Source organism: Jaculus jaculus, chromosome 8 (assembly GCF_020740685.1).
Source record: "Jaculus jaculus isolate mJacJac1 chromosome 8, mJacJac1.mat.Y.cur, whole genome shotgun sequence".
In the NCBI taxonomy this organism is placed as follows: Eukaryota; Metazoa; Chordata; class Mammalia; order Rodentia; family Dipodidae; genus Jaculus; species Jaculus jaculus.
In genome coordinates this window covers 102,165,279-102,180,504 of record NC_059109.1, presented here as the reverse complement: position 1 = coordinate 102,180,504, position 15,226 = coordinate 102,165,279, and the positions used below count along the sequence as shown (strand labels likewise).

Below are 15,226 nucleotides of genomic sequence, written 5' to 3'. Positions count from 1 at the left end.
ACAAACTCCAGACACGTGCGCCCCCTTGTGCATCTGGCTAACGTGGGACCTGGGGAACCGAGCCTTGAACCGGGGTCCTTAGGCTTCACAGGCGAGCGCTTAACCGCTAAGCCATCTCTCCAGCCCTTCCTTATCTTTCTTGACCAACGTTGGACTGAAGTCTACCTTGTCAGATATTAGGATAGCAACCCCTACTTGTTTTCTAGGGCCATTTGCTTGAAACACCATCTTCCAACCTTTCACCCTAAGATAATGTCTATCCTTTGTAGAAAGGTGAGTTTCTTGGAGACAACAAATTGGAGGATCCTGCTTTTTAACCCAGTCTGAAAACCTATCTCTTTTGGTTGGGGCATTGAAACCGTTGATGTTAAGAGATATTATTAAAAGGTGTGTTTGGGGGCTGGAGAAATGGCTTAGTGGTTAAGCGCTTGCCTGTGAATCTAAGGACCCCGGTTCGAGGCTCAGTTCCCCAGGTCCCACGTTAGCCAGATGCACAGGGGGGCGCACATGTCTGGAGTTCGTTTGCAGAGGCTGGAAGCCCTGGCACGCCCATTCTCTCTCTCCCTCTATCTGTCTTTCTGTGTCTGTCGCTCTCAAATAAATAAAAAAATATTTAAAAAAAAAAAAAACAAGGTGTGTTTTTATGTTTGCCTTTTTTTTTTTTTTTTTTTTTTGTGGTTCAGGTTCTACCTTTGCTTTCTTGTGTTAACTAGTATTTCAGTATTGCTTGTTTATTCCAGGTTCCTTATATGTGTGCTTTTCCTTTTCTTCACATGGAGGATCCTATCAAGTATTTTCTGTAGAGCTTGTTTTGTCTTCAAATACTGCTTTAACATGCTTTTGTCATGGAATGTCCTTATTTCTCTGTCTTTACAGGATAAAGTAACCTTGGTTGACAGTTGTTGTCTTTCATAACTTTGAATACATCACTCCAAGCCCTTCTGGCTTTTAAAGTTTGTGTTGAATAATCTGCTGTAATACTGATGGGCTTGCCTTTGTACGTAACCTGATTTTTCTCTCTAACTGCTTTCAATATTTTTTCCTTGGTTTGTGTGTTTGGTAGTTTGATTATAATATAATATGACGAAGAGAGGTTCTTTCCAAGTTTTGTCTGGCTGGGGTTCTAAAGGCTTCCTGTATCTGCATTGGCACCTCTTTCCCAATTTGGGGGAAGTTTTCTTTTGTGATTTTGTTGAAGACACCTACTTTGCCTTTGGAGTGGAATTCTTCTCCTTCTACTATGCCCTGAATTCTTATATTTGATCTTTTCATAGTGTTCCGAATATCTTGAATTTCCCACTCATACTTTTATATAAGTTTGTCTTTCTCTTTGTTGGACTGTATTAGATCTGCCACCTGGTCTTCTAGCTTAGATATTCTGTTCTCTCCTTCATCCATTCTACTGGTGGGATTTTCTACAGAGTTTTTTATTTCATTAACTGTGTTCTTCATTGCTAGTAATTCTGACTGGTTTTTCTTTATTATTTCTATTTCCTTATTTATGTCTTGTATTGTCTTCTTTATTTCATGAAATTGGTGTTCTGTGTCTTCTTTGATTCCTTTGATTTCCTCTTTGACTCCTTTGATTTGTTCTTTGACTTCTTTGAACATATTTACAATCATTCTTTCGAAATCTTTCTCAGGCATTTCCTCTAACTCATTCTCACTAGAGGTCATTTCTGATGCATTAATGCTTTTAGATGGATTTATATTGTCTTGCTTTTTAGTGTTTCTTGTGTTATAATGTATATATTTTTGCATCTTGGATTAAGTTAATGCTTGGATTTTCTAGCTAGCTGTGTATTCTTAGGTTGATTTGATGTTATATATTTTCAGGGTTGGAACTTAAGGTGTTAGGTGTGGCTCTTAAGACTCTCAAAGTATCTACAAAGGTGTTCCTAGGGGTTGATTTTCCCTGCTATGGGACTATTCAAGTAGGCTGAGTGGAATAAAACACAGGTAGATTCTAAAATTTAATTAAACACTGTATACATTCAATCACACACAGCACCGAGTATGTATGTAACAGTAGTTATTATAACAACCAGATCCTCTATCAACAAAGAGGTTAAGATTTCTTGTCTGTTGAGGGATCCAAGTCAGCTTGTGACCAAGTAATAACCTTCCCTGGTGCAATTCCAGTTACCTTTTTGGATGATTTTGGTCTCAGTCAAGTTGCTGGCTGGATCGTTGGGCTGCTATTCTGATTTCTGGAGCTGGGCACTGGCTTTTCCTGTGGGGCAAATCAAGCCTGGCAAGTGTTGCAGGACCCCAAAAACGGGGACCCCACGCTCTGCCCGGATATGGCGACACCCCAAATCACTCACAAGAAGCGGTCTTGATGCAAACTGCAATAGGATTTTATTCCAAGTTCGCTGGGTCCCACAGTAATACACCACGCAGGGGTAGAGGACTGCAGAGCCTCGAATGCAGGAACGGGACAGTTTTTATAGGATTTCTAACAAAGGCTGTGCATTAGACCAATCATTTTTTTAACATTAGGGGCCCACGGGGTGTGAGACAGTCAGTTTGTGCCACTCCATAGTTTCTAAGCCAATTAGTTTAAATTGCTCAAGCCCCCCGTGGACCAATCAGTTTCCTATGACCTTGGTGGTAAGCATTTGCATGGGTCCTTGGGTGGGGGTAGCAAAGTGTGGTCTAAGGCAGGCTGCTACGGCTTATGGTGTGGGCTATTAAGGCTTATGGTGCAGGCTATTAAGGCTTATGGTGCAGGCTGTTAAGGCTTATGGTGCAGGCTATTTACAGAAACCAAATAAGCGGTTTACTTCATTACTCATTTCCCATCTTTGAGGGCTATCTCACGCCCTTTTTACCTAGTTTTATATTAGGAGCAGGCTCTGATATAATGAGAAGAGGGATTCTCTGCTTACTTCCAACAGAGAGTAAAGCCTGGAATTTGAGGTATGCAGGGGCCTGCTTAAGCTCCCTTTGGAGCGTGATAGTATTTCTGGGCTTCTGGATTCTTGGGCCTTTCACTGTGACCCTGCAGATCGGCACCCCAGAGCCGCTGATGTTGCTGCCAGCTCTGCTCCTGCTTGGGTCCTGCTGTCAGCTCATGTTGGCGTGACCAGTTCCTGAGACCGCTGCTCTGTTCACTGGACCTGGGCTCAGGCGGTGGGGGAGGCGAGAGAGCCACAGCTGCTCTAGTTCTCTTGCTATTCCACATGTTCTTCTACCTTGTGATCTGCTCCTCTGTTGCTCACTGCCACTCTCCCTGCACGTTTCTTGAGTTGCGGAGAGCTCCGGTGTGAGTGGAAGCTCCCCTCACCTGGCTTTTCCTGTGGCTGGAGCCGAGCCTTGAGGCTTTCTGGTGCGCTGCCACCTCCACCGCCGTCGGCGGACCTGCCGGGGCCGCTTATGCTTGTCGTTTCCATTTCCTATACCCCTCACTTTTTAGTGAAAGTGTGTATTTTGCTGAGGTTTTTTTTTTTTTTTTTTTTTTTTTTTTTTTTTTTTGTCTTCTTCCCCCCTAGGCTACTTTGGCATGGCACCTAAGCCACCATCTTAACCGGAAGTTGTATTATGTCTTTATATTTTGACATTTTGCAGTAAGCATATAACCATGTCTTTTTCAATCAATTTATATCTACATGTGCTCTTTGTGAGGTTGTTTAGGCCACTTATACTTAATGTAATTATTGTTTTTAGAATTAAGTCTGTCATCTTGATATTTATTTTGTTTGTCTCATCTGGTTTTTCTTATCCTTTGCTTTTGGCCTTATTTTGAATGAAGTTTATATTGCCATGATTTGATTTGATCTCTTCCATGGGCTTATAAAGGTACAACTCTGAATTTGACAACACTTTTTTTCAAATGTTTACAGGATAAATGTTCAATTTTCACAGATGATCTTAAGGTGACATTATACCACATCAGATACACTATAGAAACATTAACACAATTATGCTTACATTTAGCCTGCCAGCCCTTGTTCTGATATTGTCATACAATTTATATGTTATAATCTCCACACTATATTGTCTTTATTTTTTAAGAAATCAATAGTCTTTTATTTTTTGATATTTTACTTTTATTTATTTGAGAGACAAAGAGACAGAGACAGAGATAATGGTGCTCCAGGGCCTCTAGCCACTGCAAATGAACTTGATGCATATGTCACCTTGCATCTGACTTTACATGGGTATTGGGGAATCAAACCTGGGTACTTGGGCTTTAAGGGCATGCACCTTAAGTGCTGAACCATCTCTTCAGCCCAAATCAATAGTCTTTTAAGGATATATAGATATTAACAAATTTTTGACATTTACCTACCACTGTGTCAAGTTCTCCAGTGGTCTTCATTGGTGTGTATGGATCCAGATTTCCATCTGCTCTCATTTTCTTTCTGACTAAAGTATTGTTTTAATATTTTGTCTAATGTTAGTCTGTTGGTATTAAGTGTTTCCATCTTTTGTGTGCCTGCAAAGGATTTTGTCACACCTTTATTTTGGGGATTGCTCAGCCAGGTGGAATACAAGCTCTCTTAGGCAGAGTGGGTTTACTGGTGGCTTTGGGTATGTCACCCCTGACTGTAATTTGCCCATGAATTCTAAAATCTATTTCAGATCTGGGTTGGGTAAGGTTGATAGATTTATCTCTGCCTCATATAACATATATGCTTGGGCTTGTTTTTTTCGAATACATAGAAATTTTTGTATCTATATCCTGTTGTAGTGTATAAGTCATATGCATGAAGCCAGAGGAAAATGCTGGGTAGCCTCCTCATACTCTTTTACCTTATTTCCCCAGGAAATAATTTTATTTAACTCTGGAGCTTATAGTTTTTCATTTAAACTGGCTGACCAGTGAGCTCAGTGATATTCCTGTCTCTGTCCCACTCAGTGCTGGAGTCAAAGGCATGTGTAACCATGCTCTGATTTTAAAATGGGTACTGGGAAGCAAACTCAGGTGCTCATGTTTGCTCAGCAAATGCTTATATTCATGGAGATGTCTCCTCATCACCCAGCAATTTTTGTTAGATTTTTAAACATTGTGAATTTTCCTAGTTGGTGGCAGGATAATTTTGTATAACTACAAATATTCTTGGACTTAGGGACATTACTTGAAAATAAGTTGATCCTTGGAGAGATGGCTTAGCAGTCAAAAAAGCACTTGCCTGCGAAGCCTAAGGACCCATGTTCAGCTCTCCACATCCTATGTTAGCCAGGCACACAAAGGTGAGGTAAGCATAAGGTCACACGTGATCACTAGGTAGCATAAGCATCTGGAGTTCAATTGCAGTGGCTGAGGTCCTGGCATACCAATTCTTTCTCTCTATTAATAAAAAAACTTCATTAGATAGGACTAAAATAGTATCTTTTCTAGAGCTAATTATTCTCCAATTGCTAAATCAAGACTATTCTGTGTACTTTCTCCATGCTTTGTCAGGCATAAGGTTTTCTAGGGTGATTGATAAGGACATAAACTATTCCCACCCCAGTAACCCCAGTATGAGCATTGGGAACTGTTAACTCTACTCCCTTTGGAATGTTCTTTCCTCAGTCTGCACTCTGCTCTTAGTAACTTTCTCTCGTGCATGCTCTAATGAACAGTAAGATGAATATTCCCCAACAATCCTCTACAGATGGGTGACATGACCTGGCTCTCTACGTGTGCAGCTCTCTCCTCTCTACTACTCTCTCTTCCAAATTTCAGAAGCTTTAGTCTCTGTGGATATAACGCTCTATCTGTGCAAAGCAGGAATTCTGCTGACTTTTTCATGTCCTAGGAGGTGGCCTGGAAACATTCTCAAGGTCATAGATTACAATAATTATAGGATTTTCCATCTTACTTTCCATCTCTCAGGCATCATTGTTCTTGGTTACCTGGAGGGAAGTTTCTTGAAAATATCCATTATTTCATATATTTTAGCTACATTTTGGTTGTTTGAGGTAGAAAAGTATACACACTATCTGAATTCTATGTTAGACAGAAATGGAAATCCCATGTACTTTTTAATATATGTATGTATGTATGTATATTTTAGAAAGCAAAAAAAGTTTTTAAAATTTTTTTTATTATTAACAACTCCCACAATTGCAAACAATATCCCATGTTAATTCCTTCCCTCCCACCACTCTTCCTTTTGAAACTCCACTCTCTATCATATCTCCCCACCCCTCAGTCAGTCTCTCTCTTATTTTGATGCCATCATCTTTTCCTCCTATTATGATGGTCTTGTGTAGGTAGTGTCATGAGCCCTAGGGGTGTAACGTCTGCTGCTGTCTGGCTAAATATATATACTATACTCATCAAACTGCCCAGTAAGCACTTCTCTTAATATTCATACCCATATATTAATACCCACAGAAGACCATGTACTTTTTAAAAATATATATTTATTTTCAAGAAGACAGAGGGGCAGACAGAGAGGCAATGGGTTGCACAGGGCCTCTAGCCACTGTAAATAAACTCCAGATCCATGTGCCACTGTGCATCTGGCTTTACATGGATACTAAGGAATCAAACCTTTGTCATTAGACCCTACAGGCAAACACTTTGACCACTAAGCCATCTCTCCACTCCAAAGTATTTTTTTAAAACCCCACTTATCAGTTTGATCTCCCTCAATTGTCTTTGCCATGCAATCTTCTTTAAAAGGTTCCAGTTTCCTCTTCTGTGATGTTGCCTATCTTTTGCACCTATTTCACTAAGATCTTCTCCTTTTTTCATCATGTACAATCTCTTGCAGGCTGGAGATATACTCTGATTTTAGAACACCCTCAGGACTTAGAGGGACCACCATTGTGAGAATGTGATCTACTTGAATTAAACTACTTGAAATACAACACCCAAGCACTACACATGGAGTCCTCTGTGGTTTAAGAGACCAGCAAGCCTTTTTCCGTACAGACATGAAAATAAGAGAGAACAGTCCAGGTGACCAAGTAAGACTCAAGTCCTCTCTCCCTCTTATCCTCAAGATTTTTATTCAAGGCAGAAAGGAGACTAAAAAGACAAGAGGCTCTGGAATTTATGACAGGAGGCAATGGCTCTTTACCTGCTCTTAAGCATGGGCTGTTTCACAGACCCAGAGCCCAGGTTGCCTTTGTCAGGTATTTTGTCACCACAACAAGAAAAGTACCTAATATCTTATCTGTATTCTGGAGCATACCCTGAGGCTATGATGGTCTATTACAAACAAGTGCAGTCTTTTTAATACTGGTAGAGCCTTTGCTGCACCAGATGTTCCTCAACAATGGTCCAACCACCAAAGATGCAGCTGAGGTCAAAAGTAAGCCTGCACCCAGTTGCTGGGGAATGGTCTCCCTTACCTGGATGTTCTCCATAGTTTCTAGAGAAGCAGATTCCCTTGGCTCCTCAGGTATCTTCTGGGAACTCTGGCTATCATTCCTGGACCCAGAACCTTTGAAAGAAAAAGCAGAGTAAGGATGAAAAATTGATGATAAGGTATCTATTGAACCATGAGAAATCAGGCAGCATAGTCAAGTGTTTATAAGCAATAGTGAATCTGAACACTTCTAGGGGACAGAGAAGAGCAGAGGCCTTGCAATCTACTCTAATCCTGACTTTGACACTGAAATTCAGAACTAGCATCTCTGTGCCTTTACCTGCATGGAGGAGATAAAACCATCCTGTCCCAGGGAAGCTATGCAAATGAAATGAGGAACAAAAAGGACATATGTCTGGTATGCAGAAGTACCCAATCTTTGCCAGTTTCTGGGCAACAGGCTCCTTTGATGGAAGCCCCAATTTTGAAGTTTACAAATGATTTATTATTACCTTCTTGGGTGGCAAACTTTGAAATGGTCTTAAGACAGAAGGTAGAGATACCACAATTAGCTATACAGGACTACCAAAATGCCAAGGATTACTGCAAGGGCTGCTTTCCCTTTGTTTGGAAATATAATGACCTTGGGGTCTTCCAGTAGCCCTGACATTATTCTTTCCTTTTCTCTTTTCTTCCCTTCTTTCGTTCTTTCTTTCTTTTTTTCTTTCATTCATTCGCTCTTTCTTCCCTTTCTTTACTCTTCCTTCCTCTATTCATCTCCCTCTTTTTCCTTTACAGACCTCACTACATAGCTCAGACTAGCACTGAATTCACAATCCTGCTACCTCTGTCTCCTGAGTACTGGAATTACAGGTGTTCACAACCACACCCAGCTCACTTTTCTATTTTCTAAGCAAGACTGAATCTGAGCATTATTGTTGTAATGTGCTCTGGAAAGTCAATAATCAAGGTAGTCTTCATTACTTAATCTTCACTAAAAATTACAGTAGGAAAAAAAATAACTTTTTTAAGGCATTTTCCCTCCCCACTGCTCCCTGCTTTCTCTCCTCCATCTTCTTCCTCCTTTCCTGTTTCTATTTTCAGATCATTCCATGCCTTAGGAGGGCTATTTAGAAGAGCCCATCATGGTAGCACTATGTGCTCTGCCTACTGCCTCATATGGGGCCCTCTCTGCTTTCAGTCTTTGGTGGCTCTTAGCTCAGAGCACCCCACAGATACTCTGTTCATGGCAGGAGGTGCCCCGGGCCCTCTGGAGGCTCCTAAGACACTATGTTCAGCAGAGGCATGCTGCTCCACCTTCATGATGTTAACAGCTCTACCAGACACTGCAGGGCGAGAGGTATCCAGGGCCCTTTCTGCTTCCTCCTATGCGCACCACAGTAATGGCTCCTGCAGATTCCTCTCAACCCAAATTGCTGGATTATGAATGCCTTCTGCCTGCTTTCACAAAGACGTAGTTGAATGAAATTCAATGGGAGTCTAAGAGAAAATTTTGATGTCCAAGGTGGTTACTCAGAAAAGCAAATAATTCTGCAGGTACATTGAGAGAACCGATGCCAGCCTAAAAGGTAGCTCCTTGACCACAAAGAGGAAAGTGCAATGAGAAAATGCTTAGAATTCTTCTGACAAAAGGATTCTTCATAAGAAATAAAATCTATCAAGTCTCTAGTTTTTTAGTATGTCCTGTGCCTAGAAAAACAGTTCAGGAAGTCTGAGGTTTTAGCATTTTCATGATGACAAGTACAGCATGTTTTTTTTTTTTTTAATCCTGATTTATTTTGTTGTTGAGATATAAGACATATGGAACTGTGTCCATCTCAGTGTTCCTGTACATATGTTTACTCTGTGTGACACCTATAGTGATAAGTATATAAACCACTCCCAGTGCCTGGAAGTTTCCCTCATCATCTTATCCAGTGAATAGAGCTATATATTGACTTTTACTATCACTGATAAGTTTTGCATAGCAGCTAACTTTTGAATGGAAACAAAACTCTCTACATTAATAACTTCCTATTTTTAAATTAACTTTATTTTTGTAATACTTCTTTCTTATTTTAATCCTTAAGCTGGAGAACTACAAAAATCACAACTAAAATAAAACCCAAGCGCAGACCTGTTCCATTCATATATTTCTTTTACAATTAGGATAAGATTACTAAAAAATAAATAAAACAAAAATCAAAGAATGGATTCCATTTGCAGTAAACTAATAATCCTGTTAACTATTTGACAGCCTAATATTCTGAAGACAATTACCAACTACAATGACTAATTGTCTTGGCTAAACTGTTGTGAGGTGTTGCCACTTATTATTAAGCAGCTGCCACCCTTGTCCCCAGAGGTGACTGCATTTCAGAACTGGCAAGGTGATGCTATATATCTCTCTCTCCAAACACTCTTGGGTTTTATGAAGTTTAATTAGTTAATGTTCACAATGTGCCCTGAGGTCATCAAACATGACATGCTATCTCTGGGAAAAGTCAAGACAGTGGTATTATATAACACACATCTGAAAACACCATGGTAGCTGCAACTTTAATCATTATTTCATGGCTTCCATCACTTAGGTAGCTTAAAAGTCTAGTGGGAGTGGGGACACAATTTTTCAGGGTGTTCTCTGTATGTGTGGGATGGTGTGGTGGTTTGATTCAGGTGTCCCCCATAAACTTAGGTGTTTTGAATGCTAAGTTTCCAGCTGATGGATATTTGGGAATTAATGCCTCCTGGAGGGAGTGTACTGTTGGGGGCGGGCTTATGGGTATTAAAGCCAGTTTCCCCATGCCAGTGTTTGGCACACCCTCATGTTGCTGTGTCCCACCTTATGTTGGCCAGGGGGTGATGTCCACCCTCTGCTCATGCCATCATTTTCCCCTGCCATCATGAAGCTTCCCCTCGAGCCTGTAAGCCAAAATAAAACTCTTTTTCCCAGAAGCTGCTCTTGGTTAGGTGATTTCTACCAGCAATGCAACCCGGACTGCAACAGTAAAGTGGTACCAGGAGTGGGGTTGCTACTGGACACCTGACTGTGTGGCTTTGGCCTTTTGGAGCTGATTTTCAAGAGGAATGTGGGAGGATTTGAAACCTTGGCCTAAGAGATGCCTTGCAGTGCTGTAAGTACAGCTTAATGGAATATTCTGGTCTGAGCTCCAAGACCTGAATGCAGTAAGAACTATGGACTGTGAGGTTTGGCTTATGAGGGTGAGAAAGAGCTGTGCCTGGACTGGGCTAGCAGTTTGTGTGAGAAGCTTGCTCTTGTGCCCATGTCCTGAGAAGTTGTGCAGGGTTGCTTTGCATAGAAATGAACTGGTGTGAGCAGAGGGATATGGTAGAAAAAGAAAAATCTTTGGGTGAACTCTTGCCCGTTCAGCTGCAACTGAAGAGATTACAACCTTTGAGACTGGGATAGCTGACCTGTGCTGGGGCAACAGAAAGAATGTCGACTCTTTTGAAGGAGCCTGAGTGCTCAAGGAGTGCCCTGTTCTTCAAAGTCTGCTTTATTCCCCCCTGGATTAACAAATTTGCACCCTACCTGGTATCATGGAGTATAAGAAATGCTGGAAAGAGGGTCATTGAGTTTGTAACACGGTCTTGTGTTTTGGAAATGGCCATGGGCAGTGTGAAGCGGGTTTGCTGGTTGCCTGCATAGAGACCCCATGGGGCCATGAGGATGAACCGTGGATTGCAGTGGAGACCCAGTGGAGATGCCGGGACCATGAGATGGCTGCGGAGGAGCTGCTGGCCCCAATAAAGTTTTTCAGAACTGTGAGTAGCCTAGCTGGAGAGGTGGAATTGTAATGCCAGAGACTTGTTGCTGGTTAGAATTATTGGACTTGAAGATTTGTCACTGGCTAGAGTTGCTGTACTTGAAGCTACAGAGTTTGATGTTTGCCCTCGTTGTTCTAAATCTTGTATTGGTTGAATGTTTCTTTGCTATGCCAATGCCATCTTTTGCAGTGTGAATATTTATTCTGTGCCATTATGGGTTTTTTGAGGTTATTTTTTGGTATTATGGCTCAGTTAAAAGATCTTGAACTATGGGGATGTATGAACATCATTGGGATTGATAAAAAAAACTATGGGGATTTTAAAAATGAGATGATTGCATTGCATTTTACATCATGTATGATTATCCGTTTATGGGGGCCAGGGCCAGAATGTGGTGGTTTGATTCAGGTGTCCCCCATAAACTTAGGTGTTTTGAATGCTAAGTTTCCAGCTGATGGATATTTGGGAATTAATGCCTCCTGGAGGGAGTGTATTGTTGGGGGTGGGCTTATGGGTATTAAAGCCAGTTTCCCCATGCCAGTGTTTGGCACACCCTCATGTTGCTGTGTCCCACCTTATGTTGGCCAGGGGGTGATGTCCACCCTCTGCTCATGCCATCGTTTTCCCCTGCCATCGTGAAGCTTCCCCTCGAGCTTGTAAGCCAAAATAAAACTCTTTTTCCGAGAAGCTGCTCTTGGTTAGGTGATTTCTACCAGCAATGCAACCCGGACTGCAACAGATGGCTTATCTGAAGTGGGTTTACCATGAGACTAATTAAGCTACAAGTTCAAGTACCTCCCTTGTACAAGCTACTCCCAAATCACAGCATCTAACACTGTGTTCAGTATTGTGTATCATTATCTTTAAAGACAATCTCCAAATTGTATACTTCATGTTCCACTAGACTTCAGATCCACCCCTCCCCACTTTTTTTTGTTTTTTCAAGGTAGGATCTTGCTCTAGCCTAGGATGAACTGGAATTCACTCAGAAGTCTCAGGGTGGCCTTGAACTCATGGCAACCCTCCTACCTCTGTCTCCCAAGTACTGGGATTAAAGGCATGCACCACCACACCCTACTTACCTTCTCTTTTTCTAAAAGTAAAAATACACAGAGGATGCCAAGTAATACATTTGAAGGCTTTAGAAACCAGTACCAGTAGTAGCATACATGTAATCATCTGTTCTCACATTCATCTTCAATATCCATCAAGAATCCAAAAGTATTGTCATGTAATGAAATAAATTGATCTTAAAGGAGTTAATATGGAGAAATCATCAACTAACAGCATTTTAAAAACAAAGATTAGACCAAATTTCCCTTTACATAGTAAGACATACTATAGAGCCACTTTTACTAAAACTGTAGTTTCTTGAGGTGGGAGCAAAACAGATTGGAATCCTAAAATATAATTAGACATAAAATATTGATAAATGTTAATGGTGACATTTCAAATTGGTGAGGAAAGAATAAGCTATACAATCAAGAGTTGGCTAACAATATGAAAAAAAAGAGAAATTTCAGCCCCTATTTCATAGCAGTTCCAAAAGTCATTTGTAGATAGATTATAGACTAAAGGTTTAAAAGGTCACTTGGAAACTACTTGGAGACAACTAAATAAGGTTTCCATGACCTTGTGGGAGGAAAAACTCTTTTTTAGAAATGCAAAAGTCAGATGTCATAAAAGAAAAATGTGATCATATTGACCATAATAAAAACTTAAAAGAAGCTGGGCCTGGTGGTGCATGCCTTTAATCTCAGCACTTGGGAGGCACAGGTAAGAGGATTGCCATGAGTTTGAGGCCACCCTAAGACTATATAGTTAACTCCAGGTCAGCCTGAGCTAGAATGAGACCTCAAAAGTAAAAAAAAAAAAAAAAAAAGTTTTGTCAAAAGTATTATTTTCAAGGTAAAGAGAACAAGTAGCATGTGGAAAAACATTTTCAACATGTATAATAATCAGTTACTGGATTCCAGGAAATAGAAACAACACACTAGACAAAGAAAATGAAAGGACAGAAAATGTAAGTGAACCAACAAACATATGACATATGAAAAGTCCTCAGCCTCTGACTCCACATATTTGTGCTGCAAGATCACTGAGAAATCCTGCTGGAACTGAGCTAAAAACCTCTCCATTTAGATCAGCTGACAGAAAGCTAGAAAGAGAAATCACCAGTGAAGACACTCAACAATGTACACTGCAAGCCTTAAATTTGGCCAGCCAGGCCAAATGAGCCAATGGGTGCAACAGTGGCATGTCTGTTATGGGGGAACCAACCACTTTCTAATTGGATGGGAGGCCTGCTCCATGGGAGGGAATACATCCCTGAAAGTGAAAACCTATAACAGGGGTAGTTATGAGCCCTAGGGGTGTAACGTCTACTGGTATCTGGGTAAATGTATATACTATGCTCATCAAACTGCCCAACAAGCACTTCTCTTAATGTTCATACCCATATATTAATGTTACTCTCAATTTTGGTTAGAGAAATTTCTCTTTTCAGATGGCAGTGAGTTTGGTATGACTCAAAAGGCACCCTGGTACTGAGAAATAACAAAGGAATTCTCAGCACTGAAATATCTCTATCCAAGGCTCAAGGTCCACTATGGAAGAGGTGGTGGAAAGAATCTAAGAGCCAAACGAAGGGTAGAACTCATTACAACGTACTCCTCCAGACAAAAATATAGCCTGGATATCCATGACCTCACAGTGCCTGACACTATATACACAAGACCATCATAATAGAGGAAAAGATGATGACATCAAAATAAAAGAGAGACTGATTGAGAGCGGGAGGGAATATGATGGAAAGTGGAGTTTCACAGGGAAAGTGGGGGGAGGGAGGGAATTTCTATGGGTTACTGTGTATAATTATGGAAGCTGTCAATAAAAAAAAATTAAATTAAAAAAAGAAAAGTCTTCAACCTCAACAGTATTCAGTGATATTAACATCCAGGCAATGTTATCTCCTTCCACATGTACCATAAGACCAAAGTTAAAAATGCTGACAATATTACATATTTCAAGAGCAGGGAATGCTCAGAAGGAATGCCACTGGAACAACCTTTGCTGGTGACAATGTAGACATTTCCAAGCCCAGCAAGAACAATTCTGGGAATACATCCCATAGAAACTTTAGCAAAGAACCAAAGAGACATGCAGGTGGATGTTCATTTCAGCAATAGCACAAGCAACCTATATGGCTACCCAAGGGCAAATGTAAGACATTCCATACAATGGGGGGCTAACCAGAAAGGAAGAGGAATACTCTAGACCTATATATCAACATTATTATATATCAAACAAGATGATTGAAAAAGCAATTTTCAATATTGTATACCCTTATGAAAGCACTTATGTTTTTAAAAAGAAACACTAAGCAAGGCATGGTAGCACACACCTCAACCCTAGCAGTGAGGAGGCAAAGATAGAAGGATTGCTATGACTTCCTCAAGGCTAGCCTGTGACTATAGAGTGAGCTTCAAGTTAGCCTGGGCTACATTGAAACCCTACCCTAAAAAAACAAAAACAACAACATCAACAAAAAGCCCGTAAAATAAAAAGCAACACTACAGTTTGTGCTTTTGCTCCATGGGTGCATGGACTTCATATAAAAAAAGAAGTCAGGAAGCCAGGCATGGTGGCACATGCCTTGAATCCCAGCATTTTTGGGAGGCAGAGATAGGAGGATTGCCTTGAGTTCAAGGCCACCCTAAGACTACCAAGTGAATTCCAGATCAGCTGGGGCTAAGATTCTACCTCGGAAAAAAAAAAAAAAAAAAAGAGGTCAGAAAGGACACCAAATACTAACATACTAAAATATAACAATGATTGATTCTGGAGAGCAAAGGGAAAAATTATAATGAAAAATTGATCAAAAGGAACTCACTTAAACAGTATTTTAAAAACAAAGCAGTTTCCTATATAACTAATTAAAGTTTTTAAAAGCTTAATTACAAACCCAAAATTTTGTCTTGAAAACATAACAAAATATTCATTTGGTAATGGATTAAGATGATGGATAATTTCAGGAAATATACAGGGTGTTAGGGGCTCAGGGTAATCCTTAAAACCCAAACCCTAGATTAATTTCTAATTTTAATCAAAGAATTGAATAAAAAAGACTGAGAAGAATAATTATTAAATTATTATGTTTATTGAGGCAAATACAGAGCCAAAGA

The 15,226-nt window shown here is 40.3% G+C and overlaps 1 protein-coding gene across 2 annotated transcripts in view; it reads right to left on the bottom strand.

The window, feature by feature from the left end:
* The window catches only part of Cfap61 (cilia and flagella associated protein 61), a 330,508-nt gene that overhangs the window by 224,783 nt on the left and 90,499 nt on the right, over positions 1–15,226 (bottom strand). For both annotated transcript variants that reach the window (XM_045156198.1, XM_045156199.1), the window contains exon 9: positions 7,297–7,388. In XM_045156198.1, coding sequence (XP_045012133.1) covers positions 7,297–7,388 — 92 coding nt within the window. The remainder of the gene's footprint in view (positions 1–7,296; positions 7,389–15,226) is intronic.